Source organism: Hevea brasiliensis, chromosome 4, assembly GCF_030052815.1.
Source record: "Hevea brasiliensis isolate MT/VB/25A 57/8 chromosome 4, ASM3005281v1, whole genome shotgun sequence".
Lineage (NCBI taxonomy): Eukaryota > Viridiplantae > Streptophyta > Magnoliopsida > Malpighiales > Euphorbiaceae > Hevea > Hevea brasiliensis.
The window spans coordinates 9,513,815-9,539,892 of NC_079496.1; the positions used below are offsets into that span (position 1 = coordinate 9,513,815).

The following is a 26,078-nucleotide window of genomic DNA, read 5'->3' on the forward strand; positions in this document are numbered from 1 at the left end:
AGTTCCATTTGGAGCTAGGGTTGTAAACTGCATACCCTGCATCATTTGTGCCATCATGTTTTGCATCATTTGTTGCATGCGCTCCTCCGGTTTTTGCTCGCATTGTCAGTATCTCTACTCCAACATCAGCTCGCGCTGTCGATCTCTCTCCTCCATTGCAGCCAGACTATCTTTTAGTGTTGCGACAGTCTGATGCAATTGTTTAACCTCTTCCTCCATTGCCTCCGACTGAGCCCGATGGGATGCAGTAGAAGATGATCCATACGATGAGCTAGGGTGGAAAATTGATGCTTGGGATCCAATGCCATAAACCCTGTTCTTCTTCTCTCCCCCCCCCCCCCCCAACAACTTGATAATATAGTGCCACCTCATCCACAGTAGGAGGGTCGTTGCACCCCTCTTGTGGTTGAGATGACTGCTCCTTAAGTGACAAAAATGCATCCTGCATAAAGTCAAAATGCACGTTTTAAATACATTTGTTTCGACAATTGGAAAAACAAACTCAATTATTCATTATTTTCCTACAATTGAAAGACAAATAAAATACTTGTTCACTTACCTTAATTGATTGCGCTCGTGCATCAACCATATCAGAAGTACCCTTCCTAGTATGAGTCTTATGGAAAAGCTCATAGGGAAAAGGTCTTCGGCCAAGTTGGGCTTCCTGAAAAGATATAATGATTTTAATGATGTTTATAATAATGTTTGATTAATCACTACTACTATGTAGACAGACACTAACAAAACCAGTAAATATGAAATTATTACTATTCTATCTGCATGAGTAGCATGTGAAACTGAACCCCCTGTATGTCTAGAAATGTCTGCCCCAACTCCCCCTATCTCACTATCATCAATTTTCAGTAATTGCTAATTTCCTTGAATTTAGTCGACTAACAACATAATATGTTAAAAGAATTTTGTGGGAAACCATTATTGTTGAAAGATGATTAATTAATCAAAGCTACAAGCAATCATGAAATTTGATTTCTTCCACAATTTGGAGCCCTGAAAGTTCCTATCAATCACAGGAACAAAGCCAAATTAAGTAACTTTGTTTCTATTCGTAGTTGGGGGATAAACTCATTAAATAATTAAGCAATAAAAGTTATAACTTTTATAAAATAATAAAACATGTGAATTTGTGTTTTGAAAAATTAAGGTTTTCTTAAAATAAATTTGTTGAAATTTAAAAAAACCAAAAAGTCTATTTTTCAGCTCACTTATTTACTAATGAAAAATAGTCCAAATCAAACTGACTTTAAATGGGAAAAATAACAAGAGATTTTTTCCCACTTTACAGCCAAACATTTGCTCAATTTTATGATATACTTACAATAAAATATTCAAAATATTATATATCTTGGTTGTACTTGTTATAGGATGACATAGAGTTGATGCATTCTCTTGGAGGAAATTCATACAGATTCTCAATTTCATGGGTTAGAATCCTTCTAAGTATGTTTTATACAAATTTTTTTCCTTTGAATTATATATGAGTTTTCTTTTTAATTCAATTTTTCATATTTTAATTAATTTTAATTTTAATTTTAATTTTAATCACAGAGGGTAGATTTGGAGAGATCAATTCAAAGGGTATTGCATTTTACAATAAGCTTATTAATGCTCTTTTGCTTAAAGGTAAAATACATCAACCCATGTTATGATAATTTGGCACCTAGGTTGTTTTTTTTTCTAATATTAGGACTCTTTGATTATGCAGGAATAGAACCATTTATTACATTGCACTATTTTGATGTTCCTCAAGAATTAGAAGATCCATATGGCGCATGGCTAAGTCCTCAAATGCAGTAAGTTCTTTATGATGCATGCATTTTATATCATCATTTAGGTATAATTTTTATACATAATTTACCTTTGTTCATAGCTATTACTATAGATGTTAGCATATATTTAGTCAATTTTGCAATTTTACACTTCTTAGTTTAATTTTTGGAATTTATTTATTTTGTAAGTTAAATTTGGAGAGATTTAGTGTATTTTGATCAGAGCAGCCATTTGGAAGAAATTAGAATTGAATTGCAAAAATTTTAAAGTTGAGTTAAAGAGACTGAAAGTGACACAACCTGCGACACAGCTTGTGTCACAGGTTGTGTCGACTATCAGATATGCAGTTTTTCTCTGGCAGACTGTTTCACAACCTGCGACACAACCTGCAACACAATCGATTCAGCTTGTGTCGTTTTACTGAAAATGGCTGACGTGGTATTTTCGTTCCTCTGATTTAATACATCACTTTCTCTAGAATCTTCTGCCTTTTTACTCATTCTAGGGCAGACCTCTGAACCATATAAAAGCTCCTTTATCTCTTTCTTTCCACAAGGAGAAAGAGAGAGAGATTTTTGGCAAGAAAGAAGGAAAGGAAAAGGAGCTCGTCTGGTTTTGCAGCTGCAGCAGAGGACATTTTTGCAACTCTCCAGCAGCTGATCCTTCATCATTTTATTGGGTTTTTCTATTCCTTAGCTTAGATTTTCATTATTTCATCATTTCTATACTTGGGTTTGTCTTGAAACCATGATTTGTGAGTAGATATTTGAGATTCTAGAGATTGGTTTGTAAATATTGCTTTGTATTGTGGTTTTTGAACTGATTTAGTCATTTAAATGAGATTTGCTGCATTTTGATTTATTGCTTGTGAGCTTGTTGTCTTGCTTGATGAATGGGCTCTCATTAAGTTAAGTTTTAATGCTTGACAGATGGACTGAAAAGTGAATGTTTGGGATAGATAATCTTGCAATAAACTTAGTTTTCTTGGTGTTAGAGATAAGCTAAGAGGATTAAGGGGACTTTCCAAAATCAATTAGAGCTTTAATTGGGTTTTTGTTATATTTGAAATATCGTGAAAACAGGGTTTGATTTAATGAATACCAACTTTGAAATGCTTGAAAAAGGTTTTAAAGAATTAAGAATTTATTTCCCTCAAAATTACAATTCTCATGTGTTTGGCCAAATTATGGATAAACCACATGCAAACAATATTGAAAACCTTATCTCTAGAATCACTTTAATTTTTATTGAATTTATATTTAATTCCTCCAAATTTCATAAATAGCAATTTCAATTTAAATTTTTGTAATCTAGTTTAATTAATTTAGTTAATTGTTTGATTTAGCTTAAATTCCTCAAATACCAATCATAAATTTTAAATTTCATTTTATATCTTTAAATTTTACCATTCTAATTAGCTTATTCTTTTATTTCCAATTTAAGCACAATTCCCTGTGGAAACATATTATTTTTAAAATTATACTACTGTGACCCGTGCACTTGCGGAAGCTACTTCACAGCTAGCACTTTACCTTATTATATAGCCAGTCATCATTCATAAGGCGGAAGTTATGAATATGGATCTTGTTGCATATTACATATCATATTTGTAATTTTAGTTATAGAATGTAAGTTGCTACCACCATGAAAAAGAAATATCAACATTTACTCTACCAACTTAATCTTGTTACAGGGATGATTTCGGGTACTTCGCAGATATCTGCTTCGAGGCATTTGGAGACAGAGTGAAACATTGGATTACACTCAATGAAGATAATATGGTCGCCCAATATGGGTATTACAGTGGAATATGTCCTCCAAACCGATGCTCTTACCCTGTAGGCAAATGCAAAGCCGGAGACTCTGAATTAGAACCTTACATCGCTGCTCATAATATGATACTAGCTCATGCCACAGCAACTGAAATTTACAGAAAGAAGTATCAGGTATTATGTACAATAGCATATCATCAAATAACCAACAAAGAGTTAATTCTTTCCCTTGTCATGTTTGCTTAATATTTATTACTTGAAATAGGAAAAACAAGGAGGGAAGATTGGCATTGTATAACATATCTACTGGTATGAGTCATTAAGAGACATTCCAGTTGATCGTGTGGCTGCTTAACGAACTCTAGGTTTCATTGCTGCTTGGTAAGTAATTAATTATTCGTAATTCAAGGTTTATCATATAAAGATGTCGCTTGGTCTTGGATGAACCTATTAATGAAATTTTTTTTTTGGTGTATAGGTTTATGGATCCCATTATGTATGGCGAGTACCCACCTAAGATGTGACAAATTGTAGGTCTAAGGCTACCAGCATTTTCGATGGAGGACAAGAGGAAACTGGCGAACAAATTGGATTGCATTGGAATCAACCATTATAGCACTCTCTATGCAAAGGATTGTCTGCTTTCACCATGCAATTATCATGATGATTTACTTAAAGACACCTTTACTTATGGAACTGGTGCAAAAGATGGAGTTCTTATAGGAGAGCCAGTAAGATATGCAGAAGCTAACTACCTAAATAGCAATTAAAGTGGATGATAATTAAAAAAAGTACTTAACATTGCTTCTTCATTTTTCTATTTCTTTCTGGGTCTTTACAGACGGCAATGCCTACGTTCTATGTTGTTCCAAATAGCATGGAGAAGACAATCACGTACTTCAAAGATAGATACAACAACACGCCCATGTTCATCACAGAAAACGGTATATCAGAAAATTAAATTGCAATTACCATTTTGTTATCTTCTGCTGACTTAAATGTGTGTAATCTTGCAACTATCAAACAGATATTTGAAATTCAGTCTAATGATAATATATACATGCTAATTGTAGGATATGCACAACCTAGCAGTAGAAACATTAAAGATATGCTCAATGACACGAACAGGGTGGAATACATGGAGGGTTACCTCACTTCTCTAGTTTCTGCAATGAGGTAGATTCATATTTCCTTGCCTATCAATATTTCTCCTTTCTTTTTTAAGGTGAGGTGTTGATCTTATAAAGGTTAATAATGATCACAGGAATGGAGCAGATGTGAGGGGCTACTTCCATTGGTCTCTGATAGATAACTTTGAATGGACATATGGATATACCATAAGCTTTGGGTTGGTTCATGTAGACCGCACAACAATGCAGAGAACACCAAAAAGATCAGCCAAATGGTTCCAGCATTTGCTGAAAAATGAAGCTCTTCATCATCCCAAAGAATGGCAACCGAACATTGTGCAATTGTAATCTAGAACAGTGTTCATATATATAAGTATTTATATTTATTTTAAGTTGTTTACTCTGTAGCATTTGCAATCCGAAAAATATTTTTGAATAAAGAGTAATAATATTACATTGTGCATTTGTAATCTAGAACAGTGTTCATATATAAATTTTAGTATTTATTTATGTTGTTTATTCTGCGGCATTTGCAATCTAATGATTTTTTTTTTTTTTAACAAAGCGTAATAATATTACATTCCCAAGTGAATCCAAAATCAAAAGTTTTCTCAACAACAGAGGATTATAACTGGAATGTTACAAGAAAAGCCTAAACACTGCTTTGCTGTCCAATCTGCAATCGTATTTGCAGTTCCTTTGAGCAAGCTGAAGACACAGGGCTGGAATGACTCAATCTGTCTATGAATGTGTTTCACCAAGGGGTCAATTTCCCAATAGACATCATGTTTCCTCGTGAGAGATTCGTACAAAGTTTAGGATAAGTTTCTGTAGTCCCATATCCTGAGCAAGGCTAACGGATTCTAGAAGGGCTAGTGTTTCTCCTACCAGGGGAGAAGTGCTATTACTGCTTGCTGTCTTGCATTGTATAATTTCTGTGATTCTGCAGAGTGCAACATAGCATAATGATTGTGACTTATGATTTGATGCAGTGTCAGAATTGAATTTGAGTGATGCGTGAGGGGGAGGTTGCCACTTACTATTGCTTGAATTGCTGGCGGGGCTCTGTCTGTGCTGGAGGACATGCATCCTGTAGCAGGCTGAGCTCTTGAATCCAATCCATCTTCTGATGTGATTAATTGTTATTCTTTGTTGGAAGCAGATTCTCTGCAGCTAAGTTTTAATTTTTGGCTGCACCTTTTGTCTCCAAATTGATTTCCAAAATTTATCATCTGCTGTCTTAGAAGACATGGGTTCTGGTCATTGGGTTCACCTTTTTTTTTAATCATAAAAGGGAATAGGCTGATTCAATTGTGTATGCTCCCCTCTTGTCATAATGCTATACCCAGGTATCTTCTGCTATGTGGCCTAAAGTAGCTGCATTTGACAATGCAGTGTTTGTGATACGTGATGGAAACATAGTCCCTTTCATTCATTGATCTCTAGATGTAAAATCCATTGGGTAAAGTTTTCTTGACCTCCACTAGTCGCATTGTAACACCCCAAAAATCCAATACATATCATGAAGGAAACGTAATTATATATTCAACAATTGCAAATTTGACAATCTATTATGCCGCCAACTAAAAATTTGTTGTATAATCATCATTGTTACACATTTCAGTACTTGCATTGCCTAAAACGACTTTGCATCAACCAGTAACTTTCTTGCATATTCTTGGCTAAGCATCAGCGACCGATGCTTAAAAAGAGGATACCTGAGCTGCCACCCTACTCAATACCACATAATAATCAGGGAATGGTTTTCACAACAACGTAAACAGCCATAGGTAATAATAAATCTGCAAATATTCCATTCACAAATGGCTCAATGCCATCCTGCACCACTTCTAGCTGCAAAAAGATTCATAAATTACCTTTCGACTTAGTCCTGTTTTACATCAGAGTAAAGAAGAGTATATCTGGTGTTTGGCATATTGAGCAGAAAGTGAGAAACTAGGAAATGGCGTTCATTCTGCATAAGTTAATTAATTAGCATGTTCCTAGATCTTCCTTACATTAATTCTCCAAGATTATATTATTTTATTTTATTAAAAAATTATTATAATTAAGAAAGTATACATGTGTCTGATTTGAAAGAAATATATATGTTTGTCAATGAGCTCGTGTTTTTAGTTTTCTCTAAAAAATATTAATATGTAACTAATTTTTTTTTAGCAAAAAAAGTAACTAACTTGTCATTTATTCTATTGAGACAATTTGTTATTATTTTACTTTTAATAAAATAAATTTATTTTATAAGTATTAATTACTATTAAATGAAGTAATGATAAAATTAATGATTTGAAAATAAAATAATAATACATTCTTCATTAGTTTGATTAGGTAAATAATATTATAATGCACAAAATTATAATAAGAAAAAACTTGATAAATTACTATTTTCTTTATTTTTTATTATAATTGACATCTCTTTATTTTAAAGTTCTTTGAATATATAAAATTAAAAGGATAATATATTTAGTTAAAAAAAAAAAAAAAATCATCACGTCTAAAACATAGTCCACCGCAAATTAAGACTCGAATGCGAGGGAATTTCTTGATCCACTTGGCTTGAAAGTTAAAACACAGTGAGACCATATCCCTTAGGCCGTCATAATTGAACCATGTTTTCTTTGTGTGGCCATTTCTTTTTTTTAATTATTAATTATTCTTTCAGTTTTGGGGGTATTTCTTCTTTTTAATTATTTTTTATTAACCGATTAATACACACAGCAACTTGTTATTTATATGGCTGTTGGCCATTAGAAGACAATAGCTGGGTTAGTATTGATGCATGTATAAATTGCATGTCAAAGCTTCATTTATTTTTCAGTCATCAATTCTTTATATTTTGAACGACCAAAAAAAAAAATAAAATGGGCAAAAAAAGAAAGACTATTTTGTAGACTATATCGTCCAAGTTCCTAGATTTTCCTTAATAATTTCTCCAAAGATTATATTATTTAATTTAATTTATTTAAAAAATTATCATAAGATAGTGATACATATATCTTAATTCAAAGAAATATATGTTTGTCAATTAGTTCCTTTTTTTCTCCGAAATATGTTAAAATTTAACTACCTTTTTTAAGCAAAAATTTAATCAACATGTCATCTATGATTATTTCATTTTTAATTAAATAAATCTTATTTGTAAACAATTAATTAATAAATAATTAATGATACATGATTTATTTAATGATAAAATTAATAAAATAAAATAATAAATGGAATAAAAATGTGTTCTATATCAATTAGTCTAATAATGTAATAATTAGATAATAATTTATTAATGCATACTATAAGAAATATTAGATTTAACAGCAAAAATATTTTACTGTAAAAAAATATAAAATTTATTATTATAAATTTTGACTACAATATATAAATTATTGCAAATTATCGCTATAAAATTGTAATCATATATATTCTACAACAAAATATGGTTGCTGCAAATAAAAAATTATGAGCTGTAAAAAATTTGTCAATGATAACAACAGTTGTTATATTCTTTTTATGTATTATTAGTAACAATTTTTCATATTACTACTATATGTTAACTTTATAGCAATTAAATTAACATCATTGCGAAATTTTTACTACTAATTATAATATATGTTATAATGACAATATTATAACAAGAAAAAACTAATAAATTATTTTAATTTTAAGCATTACAAATAATCACAGAGGAGATAAGTGCTCATATTCAAACATGAATCAGAAATATAACTAGGAATCTCAGCAGTTTTCCTTATTCAAAATCTTATATGACGTTCAATTATGAAAGGCAGCTAAAAATACATATTAATATCATGATGGCAACAAACTATTCAACAAATGCACAATATAACAATCTATCTAACCGCCAACCAAAAATTTGCTGCATAATTATCATTGTTACACATTTGAATTCCCCCTGCCCCAAAGTACATTAGACCTCACATCAACCAGCTTTCTTGTATTTTCTCGGCCACGCACCAGCTACCGATGCTTAAAAGAGGACACCTGATTTGCCAGAGCAACCTACTCAATACCACACAATAATCAGGGAACGGGTTTCACAACAACGTTGGGTACTAATAAAAAATCGACTAACACAAATCTACAAATAACCCATTAACAAAAGCCCCAGTGCCATCTTGCACCACATCTAGCAGCAAAAAGATTCATCAACTACCTTTAGTCAAGTTTGACATTAGAGTAGAGAAGTGTGTCCCTGGTGAGTGGCATATTGAGCAGCAAGTATATCTGCAGCAAAGATGGGAGAAAATGAGAAAATCAGATGTGGTGTTCATTCTGATTCTGCCACAGCTATTGAGTAAACTTAAAAAGACCCCTTTCTTTTTCTTTTTTTAGAAATCTGCTGAAAAGGTGTGCATACATATATGTCTCGCATGGAAGACAGCAAACCATATATATATATATATATATATATATATATATATGCGCATTAAGAAGCCCCATGAGCTCCAACCAAATATATAAGCACTTATAAAACTGCAAAAATAATATAGCTTGAAAACTACAGAAGCCGTGAGTCCAAATTAAGTTTTAACCATCTTATCCAAGTCCCGAAAGCCAATATATTTTAACAAGATGGACAATTTTTCTGTTGAAGCTTAGTATATATGTTTTGCATCTTACATCCAGCATATTCTATTAACTAAGCAAGCAAGAGATGATATAAAAAGCATCAATTGATTTTGTCCAGGACATGTACAGAATGATGGTCTGCATTTTTTCCAGATGCATAATGCATGTATATCAGATAATATGTTAATGCGATAGGTCCTCATCGTGTAGAGTTAAACATTAACAAGATCCAGGGAACATGGTTTTCCTTGCCAATTTAAGTCAGAGAATGTGGATTTGTCATGTGAAGGAAATTCCAATTAATAAATGAGAAGACTGCTTGTCCTATGTAGTAGGCAAAGACTTGTTACATTAAATCTTATATAAAAGATTGCCCCTGCTCGTCCCACAGTGTAATTCACAACTGTTTCACTTTCTTAACACATTAGACACAAACCATCTCCCTTTGACTCTTGCAATTGAATATTTTAGTAGTAAGCAATTTCCAGCTTTTCTCACTTCAGAAATATTTAAAAAAAAAAAAAATAGGAGCAGAGTGGCAAGTATGGGGAGTAAGAGCAGGTAAGAGATGCTTCAATCAGCACACTCATTTCTGCTGCCTTCATAACTCAATTGAGGAATTTTTTTTTTTTTTTTTTTTAGACGGTGGAAAAGGAAAAGCAAAAATGTCCATAAATTTGCTGTTAGACAATCTTACCCCTAATAGAGTAGAAATGAGAAGAATAATTCCAGTCACCCAAGCTAGGGTCTTTCTAACCAAGGCTATTTCTGCAATGGTTGTTGCATTAGTTGTATTTGATCCTTCTTTCTCTGCCAACCAACGTGCAGATGGCCGTGAAGTCAACATCAGATTCAACATTGTTCCTGATTCTGAAGAAGGTATCTCATTACAGATGATAACTCCAACAAATTGACCTGCAATTACCATTATTGCCAAAGTTGACAAACAGCAATAATTACTAAGAAACAACAGCATATTTACTCACAAATATTGGCAGCAAATATGAAGAAAGAATTGTTACTTGAAAGTGAAAATTACTTGCAAAATGCATAACAAGCGGCATGGTTCTCTTCAAATTCCACCACACTTGTCTAATCACACACACACATACACACACGCACACAAACAGAGTCCATAAGAGTGCAAACACTAATCAGGTAAACTAGGTTTCTTGTTTCATATAAATGGCAATATTTTAGGTTAAGACAAAGATCATATGATTATTTCCAAAAGAAAGAAAACCAGCCTTTGTATGCTGCTTGGAATGAATCAAGCATTTTAGACAATGTAGCAAGCAATAGCTCCAGTCCTTGCTCCACAACTTCAGGTCCATATTGCTCTTGCAAGGCCTAGGACAATAAATAAATAAATAAGTGATAAAGTTGATAGGTATCTAAATGCACTGATACGAAGAAGGTTTGAGGCAGAAAAGAACACAACTTTTCCATCTTCTAAACTTGGCTAACCAATAAAACACCATCACTGGAAATCATTTCAAATCATATAATTTAAGAATGAGGTGAAGCAATGTTAGAATCAATAGGTTGTATAAAATTTTATATGAAAGTAATATAATTTCACTAATTAAAGGCTGGACAAGGTCAAAAATCTCTATCACTCAAGAGAGCATGAAGAGACCCATTATCCAATATTTCATCCAAGTCATTATATGATATTTGCTCAAAACCCATCTGGAAACCAAAGGATAAAAACCCAAACAAGAAAAATAACAAACACCATTTTTCCTCATTAACATGCACTTCAGGGATTCTTTTCTGTCACATAAAGTCTTAACTGAAGCAGCATGGGTCAAATAAAATTCACTCTTGCAAAACAACATATTTAAACACAAACAAAAGGAGGGACGACAAATGTCATCACCTTAACGCCATCAAAACGACCCATGATCAACTCTGCAGGTCCTTGAGTAGCCTGTGACAGATCTTCATGCATTTCTACTGCTCTTCTACTATTGCGGAACAAAGCCAAGAGACTTGCCATGAATTCCTGGTCTGCTTTCTGCAAACAATAAAATGTAATCCTTACAATAAAATTCTGAGAACAAAACCAAGGGTTTCAATCTGATATAGAGTGAAACTACAAGTAACAACAGAAAAAATACCTTTGACACGTGAAGATTCATATTGACACCACTAGCCAGTGGGATGATCAACTTTCCATTCTGTGGTTCCAAAGCATCTATAGCATAGGATCCACCCAACCAAAATGCCTAAACAAATAAATAAATAAATAACACTAAAGCCATGCATATAAAAATGATGATCTATGAAGAGACCAGAAGCAAGGAAATAAGTGAAAACTAACCAAACCACTTAGTTCCTCGTCATTGCAGTCTGCTGATGTTTCATCTAAAGAAACCACAGAAACTTCTTCATCTGCAACAGATCTCATAAAACATAAATTCATGAGAAATTAAGTTCGCATAATCCACAAGCAACAAATAGTCACATTCATGTATAAGTGACCAATGAGCTATAATTTTTAGTCTACAAAAAGGCAGGTACCTGGCAGTTCAATTTGAGCTTTATCCGAATCAAGAATAACCTTGCTTCTAAAGGCATTGCTGAACATGCCAATTTGTGGAGCATCCAGATCTGCATGTTAAAAGAAATTGATAAATCCTAAGCAGAAAAGAGAAAATAATAATAATAATAATAATAATAATAATAATAATAATAATAGAGTTCATATAATAATTCATTTCAAAACTAAGTGCAAGGACCATTGACTCCTGTGACTTCCAGCATGAAAACAGTGCGAGGCCTATCAAATGGATTGGGCAAGAGAACTTCATTCAACTGCAAAAGGCAATAAAATTTTCGCGATCAGAAACTTCAGGGAGTAAAAATATGAAGGAGCTGAAATTTTTAATTTGCAACGTTTATCACTGCAAGGACCTTAGATGAACCAGCAGCTGAAAGTGTGGCAGGTGGTGCAAAACCAAGCAAGACAGACACAGCAGCACCCAGTTCCAGAGGCGACATTGAGTGAGACTGAAAACAAAAAAATAGTTATGGATGGCTAAAAAACTATGTTTCATTATAGATCCACGTCTGTCTGTCTGTCTCTCTCTCTCTCTCTCTCTCTCTCTCTCTCTCAAACACACACACACACACACACACACATATAGAGGAATGGGTACTTTGCCTCATATATAACACCAAATGGCATCTCTCCCGATGCAGCAATAAGAAGCCACAAGCTAATTCCAATGCGAATCTCATATTTTCCTGTTCACTTTAACCTTAATTGCAATGGAGAACCTCCTTTGATTCATGTCTAAAGCAAATGTAAATCATCACTATTCGTTCCTAATAATTTTACTAGGACTCAAATAATCGCCTAAATGCATAGTGATCAATAAAATAGAAACAAAATCAAACTAAAATTTCTCTAATAATTACCCATCAAGCAATTTGAATTGGGGAATTGAATCGGAAAAAGAAATAGCAAGAGTAGTAAACAGATGAACCTGAACGACATCGTTTGTTGATGGAGTACGAAGGTATTGGCGATTTTGGCCATCGATAAAGAAAACTGAACCACTGGTTTCAGCCTGGACTCCGTAATTAACCAAATCAAGCCACAAAATCAACCGATCAAATGAATTAAGCTACACAGAAACGTATCTGTATAATATGGAGACAGAGAGGGAGATGAATTACCTTAGCTATTGAGCAGAGAAGAGAAGAAACGATAAGCAGAAGGAAAACACTGCGTATATGAAAATCCATTGTCCCACAGATGCACACGAGGGGAGAGATCAGATCAGTTGTTTCAGGAGAGAAGATAATGTAAATGGAGAGGAGCACGAGGCGACACCGTTTAGCTCGATTGTGCAGAACGACGTCGCTTAATATAACAATTGGCTATGGATTTGGGCTAAGCGGTTTTGGGCTTCTAGAGTTTGCAAACTGGTTAAAAATTTACTTGAAATTTGAGAATGAGACCCAATTAAAATTAGAAACAAGTGAATCAATAGGTTCAATGGATAATTAAATTGACAAATGACAAGCATATATTATCCATAAAGTTGACAAGATGCGTTGAGATTGCAACACTAAGATAAAGCTATAGCTTAATTGCTATAGGCACGACCATGAAGGCTATTATAGATTACTTGTACAAATTTTAGGACTCGGGAGAGCAGATTGCAGCAACAGAGTATGCAATTGATCTTGGGAGCTTTCTTAACCAAAAGAATTATTTGTTGAGATAGAGGGTATATTATTTACTATCACCTTGCTCCACAACAGTTTTAAGGTATCGTTTAGTGTTTTAACTCTAATTAAAATATTACTTTTATTAATTATATTATTTAGTAATATAATATTTATACTAATATTTAAATGTTAAAAAAATAATTCATGAAAGGTTACTCCTCCTAAATTTTAGAGGTTGAAGGAGCATTTTAATTAGGTCAATAATATAATATTATTATTTTTATATTTAACAATTAATCTAATATTTATTTTTATTGAATATTCACTTTAAATTATTATATAAATAATTAATCACTAATAATTAATATCTAATAATTAACAGTTAAATAATTAATAGGTACCAAAATTGACGACTATTAAAATAATTAATAATTATTAAAATAATTAATATTACTGAATAATTTATGTGTAGTGATTAGTTGTTGGTAAATGTCATATTAACAGATGAGACTTGTGGGATGTTGTTAGCTGGTATGCATCAAAAGGCGTTATAAATTAACTTTTGTCTCTTTGTTTTTTTCTTCTTCTATCTTACTTTTTTCTTCCTAATTACTTTCTACGCATTTGACTAATCGTTTTGATTTTGCGTAAAGGTAAGAGAGATTATAATTAAGGCCACATCAAATTATATGGTTAATATTATCCATTTAATGTAATGCGCTCCGCAGGCTACCACTATGTTATGACTAATTACGATGCCTAGTGGCGTAGCTAGTAATGGCCTGTTGTAAAAGAGGATAGGAGAAATAAAAAATTAAAAAAAATAACAATAAAATTAAAATTAAAATTCAAGGGTCAAAAGTTAAACCTTGGAATCTATCAATGACCTCAGTATTACGTAATGAATACAAAAACGCATATTAGAGTTCACGAATAATTAAATCAAAAATTAATTCTTGATGATATTATTGAATATTCATAAGAAAACACGCCATTAATTGGGAAAATCTTGAAAATGATGAAATAAATTTCATCATTAGCTTACTCCCAAGTTTAAATGTGATATACGATTTATTGGAGTGTAATTTCTTATATATATATATATATGGGGAATGGAAGAAATTGTATAAAAAATAATAAATTAAAGATTAAATATTTAATTGTAAGAATTTTAAAATTATTAAATATTTTTAATTAATATTTAAAATAATATTTTTTAGAAAATGATGTTTTACGACGGGCCGATGGTCGAGGACTAAAAAAGCAAAGTGCGAAAGGTTTACGTGGAAAATATGTTGCTTTCTGCCATGCATGCGGACGTTTTTCCTTTCTTTAGTATTTTCAAAAGAGGATCCCACTGTCAAGTGGCAAGTCACTTGTCGCTATAGGCTATAGCCCGCAGACAATAAAGGTATGTGTATGTATGTACATGTCACCATCGTCATTCGTCCGCTATCGTGAGAAGCAATTATCACCTAACTTGAAAGCCGCAATCACATTGAGCTTAAAATTAAGCAAAATATTCTGTTCTGACTTGTCATATTTCACAAAGCAAATTTAGGAGGCACGAATGTTCTCTCTCTAAAAGCTTTTAGAGAGAGAATATCTCTTTGTTTCTTTACTTAGGGTAAGCCTTCATTTTTCTGCTGATCGTCTGCAACCCCCAGGCAAGGGAAGGACATTTCATAACCTGGAATGGGTTTCTCTTCTCGTCAATGGGTGAAGATATATATACTTTTGTGTGCGTCTTTTGTTGGCAAAGCTAACACTAGGGCTATGCAATATTCGATTCAAATTGAAAAATCGAATCAAATTGAATTAATTCGATTTAATAGATTCAGTTTTTAATTTAAACGGTTCAGTTCGATTTTAAATTTTAAATATTTTCAATTTTTAGGTTCGATTCGATTATTAGAGTGAAAAAATTATAAAAATCAAATTGAATCAATTTTTTTCTTCTCCTTAGAATGTTGCTTTTTGAGCAGTATATATATAACATTTTAGTAAACCCTAATCAATCTCTTTTCCTTCTTTCCCATTTTAGCCGCCTCTGCCCTTCTTCTCTCTATATATCACAACACCTTCTTCTTTCTTCTTCTTATCACGCCATCACCAAGCGACGGGACCATCTCACTCTTCTTTTTCTTTTTCTTCTTCTTCTTCTTCTTCTTCTTATGTTGCACCATAACCACGCGACAATATTGTTCAATCTTCATGCATGAGCTTCTTCTTCAGTCTTCATCCTCAAATCCTAAAAGAACAAAATCAAAATGTCTTTTGAATTTGATGATTTGGGTATTCAAAGGACATTCTTGATTTTACTTTTTTGGATTTTGAACATTGATCTGTACACAAGTTAATTATTCTTCAATGAATTTTTTGGGTATGTTTGGATTTGTTGATTTAAATTTTTAATTATTATGTTTAGGGTTTGTTTATTGAAATTTGGTATTATAATTTTTTTTAATTTAGATTCAATTTGTATGTTGATTGTATTATGAAATTTCAAATATAAATCTATATGGTTGTTATTTGTTGAAATTTCTTGTTCTTAAAACTGTAAATTTGACAATAATTGAATATGTATAATTGGTATTTGTGTTTGTGATGCTTATGATGTTGAATGTAGAAATTGGAATTGTAGAATGAGAAACCAACTAAATCGAACCAAATCGAACGGAATCGAATTAGTGCAATTATGTTTCCTTAGTTGGATTTGTAAAATTCATGATTTCGGTTAATTCGGTTTTAGCGATTCGGTTTGAACCAAATGCTCACCCCTATCTAGCACGACACTAGATAGGAACTCATCTAGATATGTTTGTGTTTATTTACTCCTTCTATGAGTAGATGAGTTTGGAGTAATTTTTATAGTTAAATTCTATTCCATATTTCGCTTTCGTCCATTAATTTCTATTTATTTATAAAAAATTTCTAAACTTTAATTTTATTTCATAAACATCCCTCCAACAAGCTATAATAGATTTTCATATTAAAAAATAAAATAAAAAACCTTTTTACCTTCTTTCTTTTCACACTCAAAAAACGCCGATTGTTTCAACTATAATCTAGATCCATTACAAAAATATCAATACCATCATAACGATTTGCTTCCTCGAAAGGAAAAGGATTTGCTCTTCACCGAAAAGTATTAAAATTGCATTTATAGATGTCACATTGTAGCATAGAGGAATAATTTAATCTGTAAACTTATTATTGCAGGTTAAAGTGATTTTTATAAAATAAATTAAAATTTAGAAATTTTTTTAATAAAAATTAAAGTTAAGATATAAAAATAAAACGTAAGGTAAAGTTTAATAACGAGCTGTAAAAATTACCTAACGAGTTTGTGTTTGGCATGTTCCCCTTTGTATGATTGAGAGTTTTGACTATGGAGAATGAGTTTCAGCTACTGGATTTGAAAGATGAGGACATCCCGAGTCGTGGAACTCTTTACATATGCCTTGTTGGACTTGCGCTTAATAGCCAATTTTGTTTTTGTTGAGACTTTGGAGTTTTCATTCTTGCTTTCTCAACAACTAATGGCCTCAATAGAAGAAGCGGCGAACAATAGTGTAGTGTGGTGACATCCTTTGTTTTCTTATGCCCTACTTAGGATAGGATTTCCATAAATTAGGCTCTGTCTTTTATTAGGTTATTCTTATTTAGATTCGGTCTACCATAGATTTAAGATACAATATATATAATTAAATCTACTTATTAAATATATAAATCTTACATATTTATATCTTGAATTCATGATAAATTAGGTCTAGACAAATATTTCTTAATTGTCATTCTCTTTGTTCTAGTTTGAATGACTTGTTGGGCCTTAGCCCCTATATTGAACTCAAGCTTAATGAATTCGTTTTATTATTTCAAAAAAAAAAAAAAGCACAGATTTAGAATGAACAGTGAAATTTGTAAAATTAATTAATTTTTAAATTGAATCTTTTAAAATTAATTTGAAAAATAAATTAATTGAATTGTGTAATTTTGGTTTAAATTAATTTGAAATATTTCAAGAAATTGGTTATTATATATAACTTGTTTCTACCATTAAAACTCTTTTCCAAATGAATTCTATTGAAAAAGGAGGAAGTTGGATTGAATTCCGAAAAAAACCTTAATTAAGCATTCTGGGGCAGAATTAAACGTAAAAGAAGTGGGGACCTATATATGCATCAGAACATGGAGACATGCCCTAGATTTTCACAAGCACAGAATAAAAGCAGTGACTAAAGTTATGATGTTTTGCTTTCTCTATGCCTATGGCTCTTTTAATTTCAAATTTTCATAAAAGATAAAATAGACATGACATCACCCTCTCCCTCTAATACAAAGTCAAAGAAAAAAAAAAAAAAAAAAAGATTTCTTCAGCAAACAGCCAAGCCACAAAAAGCCACCTCCGTCTCCATTTAGCTACATCTTTTTATCTTGTCAGATTTTTCTTTTTTTTTTTTCATTAATTAGAAATTGTTTAATCTTTAAAGTTGAAATTTATTGGTCATGAGTTTCTTATATCACAGAATTGACCAATAATATGTCAAAATTACCCTTGAATTTACTAACAACAAGAAGGGTAATAATGGAATTTCAAAACAAAATAGCACATTGATACCAACCTTGGTATATGTAACTTGCTAAAGCATCAAACATTTAATTAAAGCATAGCCTTGAATTTTACAACTTCTTTTCCCTCTGCAGATAGCCATCTACAACTTTATTTTCTTTACCTTTCTTTTCCGCTTCTTCTTTTTGCTAGACACATCGGTGTTTCGATTGGTTCATGGATATTGATCCCTTGTGGATTACTGGGGGGTGGTCATTACCACTGGTTCTAGTTTCATGGCACAAGCTTACAAATCAGCACTAGTTTCTGAATCACAAGCTATGTTGCTGTTTCTTGGCCTTCTCTTGGTTGCTCCTCTTCTTGGTCGCCCTATTGATCACTCCTCCAAGAAATTCATGGCTTCCTCATCCGCTACCACCACAGAATTGCATCCACAGCAAACAAAGCATACACTACCTCCTCCTTCTTCTTCTGCTGCGGCTGCTACTGCTGCTACCACTTCTACTACTACTACTACTACAACTACAATTTCGGGTTCTGCTTCAGGTGAACAGTTTAAAGCAGCTGCACATGAAGTACCAAGCGGTCCAAATCCTGAATCCAACTAGAAAGCAAAGAGGGTCCATTTTCACTGTCACTTACAGCACCATTGCGGGCATGCAATTTCATGATTAATTATCATCATCATCATCACTCTATAGAAATCATTCAGTTTCCCTCTTATCATCAATACAGCTGTCTTTTTGCCCCACTCTTGAACTAGCTAGCTAGCTGGTCATGTGAATATTTATATCAAGCAATGCTCCGATCCCATTAATTTCTTTCTTTTTTTTTTTTTTTTTTGTTTCATTTGACTCTGAATTTCTTTGTGTGTATGTATGTTTGCTTGTATGATTTTATTAGTCTCTATATATCTTGAATCCAGTGATGTGAAAGACATTTTCAAAACAAGTAATTAATTAGTCCATGTATATATATATATATCTGCGCATGATGCAGAGTTGTTCTTTCTTTTCTTTAGTTTCAGCAAATTGGAGAGGAAGATGTGAAGTCTTAAATTGTCCCGGAAAGCAAAAGCGCTGAATGGTGTCAGTCTCTGTGAGAACTGTGGCGTACAGAGGAGGAGAGCGTACCTTCATAGAGTGCTCTTTGGTTTTATGTCTATGGTGCTATTCAGAAAATCATTGATTTTTGCATTTGTCTCGTTAAAACACAAAACACGAGGAAGAGGAGATCCGCAAAACAAGTCATGAGATACGATTTGATAATCATAATTAATCGGTTAAAAAAAAAGATAATCATAATTAATACTAAACGACAATGATGTTTTGGCCTCAGCTCATCTCTTGTTCAATTACACTCACTTTTTCTATCACCAAAAGTTTGTACTCGATTACCTTCACCATAATTTATAATTATATATGTATCATGCCCCATATTATTTCTGGTTTGAATGGCTATCATTTGCCATTTTGCCTTTATAAATCCCTTTTTTTTTCTTCATTTGAGTCTAATTAATTAAAATTTAAATTCTAATTTCAATAATATAACCAATTTATTTTATTAATTATGATTTTTCAATATTTTCAAATATAAATCCAACTAGAAAATTCAAAAACCAGTTATGATTAATCTTTTTACTTATCCCATCAATATTTAACATGTATAATTATCATGGCAACTATATCAAGACGAAAATTGCAAGTTTACATGAAGTTGAAGGAGGAATTTTCCGCCAAAAGCTTGATGGCTTGTGTTATGTTTGTAGAGAAATCAATACGTACGCAGAAGCTCTCGCGGGTTGATGGTTGCCCTTTCTTTCCTAGTTGCTTCATGACTCAACTGGAGTATCATATGCTCGTTGTTTTGTCTTTCTTAGTTTTTCTAAACCTTGCCTCCCTTAAAAAAAAAATAAATAAATAAATAAATAAAAAATAAAAATTCATTCACATTCAATTTTCTAAGATCAAGGTAATCATTATCACATAATTAAGCCTGGAATATTTGATTTCGTTCTTTTTGTTCAAACTTTGTTGGGATTATAAATCCCACATGAAAATAAACATTAATATAAAATGATAAATATAAGTGATTAAATTACAACACACTACAAGAAAATTATCATTTAGCTACAGAATTTAGTTAGAGAAATTAAATCCCTAGCTAAAATTACACTTTAGCTATAGATATAGCTAGGAAATTTCTATTTTGTAGCAATTTTTTGGGGTTGAAAAATTAGCTACATATTAGCTAGTAAAAGTCCCTAGTTAAAATTTAGCTAGGAAAGGTCCCTAGCTAAATCCATAACTGACCATTTGGGGGGAATGAAAATTCGCACCAAATTTCTTTTGTGGGAATTTTTTAGATTAGCAAATCCCTAGCTAATCCATAGCAAATATATAGCTAGGGATTAATCCATAGCTACTTACACTAAATTTGGCACGCACCGTTTTACAAGCCTGCATGCCTATACGCTGAACACCTAAGGAAACTAAACATTTAGACCTATTGTAGCCCGCATCTCTCTTCACTTTCATACCCAACGGCAGCCCTCATCGAATACCTGAACCCAGAACTCACCCGCACCTCTCACCATCAACTTCGACACTTGCGTCTTCACCTCTCATTGTCGATTACACATGGCTTGATGGAGAAGTGGATAATTCACCTCATTATCTGCATACTCTACCTCAAATAGTTCATAGCTAATTTGTACACTTACAGCAGACAAAATGGACATTCTCGCCATTGATTTCTTGAACCATGACCAATCCGCTGCAGCTCAATTTCCTCATGGCTCTTCCATGCATTGCAACAGGTGGTTATCTCCATTATTGTCCTCCCTGTTTTTTCAAAAAGAATTTACTAAAATTATTTGGTGTTTTGAGTTTCCCTTTGCTGATATTGGTTTTAAATAAAATTAGTTTTCATTTTGAATACATATGATCCGGGAGCAAGGGTCTCAATCCCTTGCACTTCCTGAAACCTTGTGTTAAATTATAGGCTCAAAACCCCTTTTATAGAAATCAGTGTTGATACTGTGTCTCCTTGTAAACTGCTTAAATCATTCTCTTTTGAGAAATTAGTGTTTTAATGCGCCTCTGATGAGTTATTTTGATGTTTCCCTATTTGGGTTGGTGCTGTGTATTCGAAGATCTTAGTGGAACATAGTACATTATACACTTGGTGTGTAGTTTCGATGATACTTGATTTAGTTTTGATAACATGGTTAAAATGTTGGCTTCAATCTACAATGTAAAATTTTGAAATATAAATTTTGGGGTTTAGAGCTAAATCGAGCTTAATCAAGTTTCCTTCTCTTTTCTTTTTAAAAAAAAGATCATGTTTATGTGCTTCTCTGAGATTATGGTGTCTATTTGAGCTCATTGTGTCTTAAGTTTATTACTCTGTTGGCTTAATGTGTTCGCTTGATTTCTATTTTGAGTGGAATTTTTGCTAGAAATTTCATAAGATTGAGCTAAGTTGAAATTTCTTTGATTGAAATGTATCTCTGAAGGTTACTATATGAATATACTATGTTGTTAATCTAATATTCCAAAACTGTTTAACCTGTGTTGCTAACCTGTTTGCCACATTAAGTTGCTGAGGACATGCTGTACTGCTAACTTGTCTTCCAAAATTACTGTGAACATGTTGAAGGAGTGGAAGCGTGATTATTAGGCATTAGAACCTTGAATTTCAAAAATTATTTCTAAGGTTACATGCACCATACCAAGTTTCTTATGAACCTAATTAATTTTCAATGTGCAATTGCATACCAAAACATATTTTAGCATACATTAAAGTTTCATTTGCCATTAAAGATTATGAATTAACATTTAATTCAATTAAACCCTAACTAAAAGAGGGATTTTTAGGTATTAATCTCTTGATGCACAATTGATACAATCTTAGGATGTTCTTAGGACCCCAAATGTTGTCCCTCTAATTTGTCCACCATAAGCACACACCAAAGTAGTAATGGCAGCTCCTAGATTTGCTTTTCAAGCCTTGTCAACCAATTTTGAGATGGGGTTTACGATTTGTGATGGTTGTATGAATGTGTTGGATGTTAGAAACACTTTCTAATAATTTAATTCAAGAGGAAATCTAAGTTTTTCCCTTTGAATCAATTGAGAAATTAAAGAGGAGAAGAGAACTCCATGTTGCTTTCCAACATGAAGAGAGGAAGAGTGAGTGGCTGATTTTTCTTTATAACCTCTCTTTATATACTTAGGTCAAACCCTAACTCCCTTACCACATGTCATCACAAGATCCTATCTTGTTATTATTTGATTTAATCCTATGAAGCCAAGTGTCAAGCTCCATTTAAATCATGATATGTCGTCTTCCATCATAGGAAGACAAGTGGCAAGATCATATGGTGCCATGTGTCACCATATCATGGTGCCACATGTCACCATGTGAAAAGACCAATTTGCCCCTACTTTTTAATTTGAGTTCTCAACCCAAAATTATAATTTCTTTCTTTAAATCAATTTATATCAAATATAAATTAATTAACTAATTAATCTCCATTAATTAATTGATCTCCATTAATTAATTTTTCATAATTAAATTCATATTTAATCAAATTAAATAAATACAAATTTAATTTATACTATACATCCAATAACCTAGATTTGGTTTCAAGTTATGTTGGAGACTTTGCAATCTTATTGCAAACCAAACTTCTTTAATTAATTAATTAAACTCTTTAATTAATTAATTAAATCATATTTTAAATGGTTATTAGCTTGTGTAGATGTGTGATTCACTAAGCTCATTACTTATTGGCAATGAGAAATGATATTAATTTTTAATATCATTAGAACTCTTTCTTGCCGTATATAATTTCTCTAAATCATTTCAGACATCTCATAGACCATGGTTGATACCTAGCATATAGTATGTCATGGCCACCCAATCAATAATAAGGAATACCTTAAATGAACCTTTAATCATATGTTACCATGCACAAGAATCTCTCCGTTACAAAATTCTAATTCGAGCTGAAGTTATGGTTAATGTCAAACCCCATTTGCTATGAACATTATATTCTCTTTTAATTCTAGTTCTTGATTAATTAGATTTTCTTATTAGAAATTCTTTTCTGACTAAATTTGTCTGTCCTGACTAGGAACTTGAAACATCAAGAACAATTAAATGAACATAGGATTTTATCCCTATTTACTTAGGGTAACGGATTCCATTTTGATCAACACCTATCTCCATATATAACTAGTAGGAGCCAACACATACCTATATACCCATACACAGTACAAGTATGAAAGCAGTATCAAACTCAAACCACCTATATACAAGATAACTGTGTTATCTCAGGTCTAAAGATTATATGCACTGATATGATATATGAAAATGCATTGATAAGAGTAAACTCCATGTGCTTGTCATATGCGTCACTGGTTCGGCCTACTTATCATGTATAAATGCCTATCATGTTTGTTATATGGCATGAGACTCACCACTCCACCTTATTTATATCTCATATAAATACCTTGGAAACAAACATGATTACAATCTTTCTAGATAAGTCATGTCATTTGTGAAATATGCTCGATTATGAACCAATTTATGATACTTTGTGCTAGAAATACTGTCACTCATATTCTTAACAACTTAAGAATAGAATTTCTAACAAAATATCAATGGACCTTTTCTATTACACATAAATATATTATCTAAACGAAAAAGTGAAATTGTCTTTTATTAATAAGATATGTACAAGATACATATAAAATGATATACTCTAGGGCATACTACTAATACATGTTGAATTCAATCTGTGTCCAAAGTTACTGCAAGAACCGTTTGCCCGTCGATGCCCCATTTAAATTTTGTTTTCTTGGCTTGAAGCTACTGTTTGTAAGTTAAAACAAATGTGTGCATATCAAGGCTATTTCTTGATTTTAATTTTAATCTCTGCCGACTCTATGTTAGAACCTCTGGCTCAGAGATACTGGTTTTTATTGAGATGAGGCCAATATCTTGATGGTTTTTGGAAAATGAGTGGTACATTTGATAAGCAATGATATGTTCAATTTGCTATAAAAATAGGCATTCTCAGCTTCTGTGCAATGGTGTTAGTGTTTTGAGCTTCTTTATGGTAGTATCTTGCTTGTCATAAAAATCAAAGTTGTGGTTATATAATAATGATATGCTCTTCATAGAAAAATTAATGCTATCGTTTTAAGTTGTGGTAGAGGTTAATGGGGTGGATGGTCCCATGTGCAAGCTCTATATATATATATATACACACTAGTTTTTGAAGCATGTGCATCAAATATTTAATAATTCGTAATTACTATATTCGTTTAAAAAAATAAATATTAAAAATTATATTAGTTATTTAAATTAAAATTTTAATTTCAAAATTATTGGTTAATTTTAAGTTTAATATTACTACTTAATTTAAATATTTAATAATTCATAATTATTGTATTCATTTAAAGAAATAAATATTAAAAATTATATTAGTTATTTAAATTAAAATTTTCATTTTAAAATTATTGGTTAATTTTAAGTTTAATATCACTACTTAATTTTAATATTAATAATTAATTCTATAAACAAAAATAATTATTTATTAATAAAAGAAAGTATTAATTTTAATTTAAGAAATTACAGTAGATTTATTCTATTCTTACTGATTTGATTTTTCAGTTTGGTTTGAAATAATTATAATTGTACACCAATTCATTCAATGTTAAAGAGAATAAAGATAAAAAAAAAATTAATTAATAATTATATTAGTAAATTAATAAAGATGATAAGTGGATTTGTGGAAAGTCAGAAAGAGTGTGGGTAAGTTTTTATTCCCTTATTTCTTAGTTTTCTCACTTTACATACCTTTTTACAATTATGTCTTGTTCTTTTTTTTTATTATCTATTTTGGCTTGATTATTTTTTCTAGGTTTTTGTATTTTGTCCTGAGAGAATACTTGCTTGTTTCTTCTATTTTCGAAAAAGTGTTGCTGTAACATTCAATTGCCACAACTGTTTCAGAATTGAAGAAAAATAAATCCCACATAACACTTAGAAAATTTGGCTATATAGAACTATATCAGCCTGCAAACTCTTTATATATATGAAACTCTCCTTTCCCTCTCAAATTGCTAATAGGAACGAGTTGCGAACAATCAAGCAAAGCCTCTAGACAAGCAACGTTCAAATGCACATACAGATTTGGTAGAACCCATTAGACTATTCTATTTATTGATTTCCATGCAATCACCAGCTGAATTTAATAATATACTATTCTGTTGAGCTTCTTTCCACAAGCACTAGCATATCCTTTGATATGTTGTGATAATTCCTTACATTTGATATGTTGCATATGATCTTTGTTGAATTTTTAAATTTTAGCTATGCATTTTGTGATTTTGTGATAATTCCTTGCATATGATATGTTGCATGTGATACTTCCTTACATATGATATGCTACATATGATAATTCCTTGCATTTTGAGATAAATAGGACCAATGTGTTGGATTTTAAGCATCTATATGCTGCATATGATCTTTGTTGAACTTTTCAATTTTAGTTGGGCAATTTCCATGGAAAAATGCTGCCAATATTTCATTAATTGACTCTTATTGACACATTACACTTAAATCCATCGCTATGTAATTGGAAATACTGATTTGCACTTAACATTTCATTAGTTAACTCTTATGTTATCAATGCAAAATCTCTCTCCCTCCGCCCTCATAGAAACATAAATAAGATCTCTTGTTGATAAATATTGTGATGTCTGATGACAACTAATTAATTTTTTTTTCTTTTCAGAATACATTCACAAGAAATATTAAGCAGAAGGTGGGTGAGACATCAACCGCAGGAAATAAAGATGGTTCCGAAGTACAGGAAAGAGATGTAGGATTAAACAGGGCAACAAAGGAAAATAAGGCACAAGAATGCAATGAAGACAATAATGTCTTGACTTTGCTACAGAATATCCCAAAAGAGCAAGTGTTGAATACTTGGATTGACACAATTGGAGGAGCAAA

The 26,078-nt window shown here is 31.9% G+C and overlaps 2 protein-coding genes and 1 pseudogene across 2 annotated transcripts; 2 read left to right on the top strand and 1 right to left on the bottom strand.

Annotated features, from left to right (window-relative positions):
* The first annotated feature begins 610 nt into the window (after positions 1-610).
* Positions 611-5,038, top strand: LOC110665904 (beta-glucosidase 18-like; annotated as a pseudogene).
* Positions 5,039-8,422: 3,384 nt separating this feature from the next.
* On the bottom strand, positions 8,423-13,130 carry LOC110665857 (uncharacterized). Its single transcript, XM_021826132.2, has 12 exons — positions 12,977-13,130; positions 12,784-12,867; positions 12,209-12,304; positions 12,034-12,109; positions 11,816-11,905; positions 11,616-11,686; positions 11,413-11,520; positions 11,172-11,309; positions 10,537-10,639; positions 9,987-10,204; positions 8,874-8,944; positions 8,423-8,719 (listed from the first exon to the last, which is right to left on the bottom strand). The coding sequence occupies exons 1-11, from the start codon at positions 13,043-13,045 to the stop codon at positions 8,876-8,878; spliced, it is 1,122 nt and encodes a 373-aa protein (XP_021681824.2). The 5' UTR covers positions 13,046-13,130; the 3' UTR covers positions 8,423-8,719; positions 8,874-8,875.
* A 5,192-nt stretch (positions 13,131-18,322) lies between these two features.
* Positions 18,323-18,655, top strand: LOC131179375 (CLAVATA3/ESR (CLE)-related protein TDIF-like). Its single transcript, XM_058146195.1, has one exon. It carries the CDS (start codon positions 18,323-18,325, stop codon positions 18,653-18,655), a length of 333 nt encoding a protein of 110 aa, XP_058002178.1.
* The last annotated feature ends 7,423 nt before the right edge of the window (positions 18,656-26,078 follow it).

Excerpts from the sequence above, each read along its gene's own strand:
- LOC131179375 (XM_058146195.1), top strand. The coding sequence starts at position 18,323 with ATGGCACAAGCTTACAAATCAGCACTAGTTTCTGAATCACAAGCTATG.
- LOC110665857 (XM_021826132.2), bottom strand. The coding sequence starts at position 13,045 with ATGGATTTTCATATACGCAGTGTTTTCCTTCTGCTTATCGTTTCTTCT. Across the intron at positions 12,110-12,208 it reads CAGCTGCTGGTTCATCTAAG|TTGAATGAAGTTCTCTTGCC; the intron begins GTCCTTGCAGTG and ends TGCCTTTTGCAG. Across the intron at positions 11,521-11,615 it reads ACGAGGAACTAAGTGGTTTG|GCATTTTGGTTGGGTGGATC; the intron begins GTTAGTTTTCAC and ends TTATTTGTTTAG.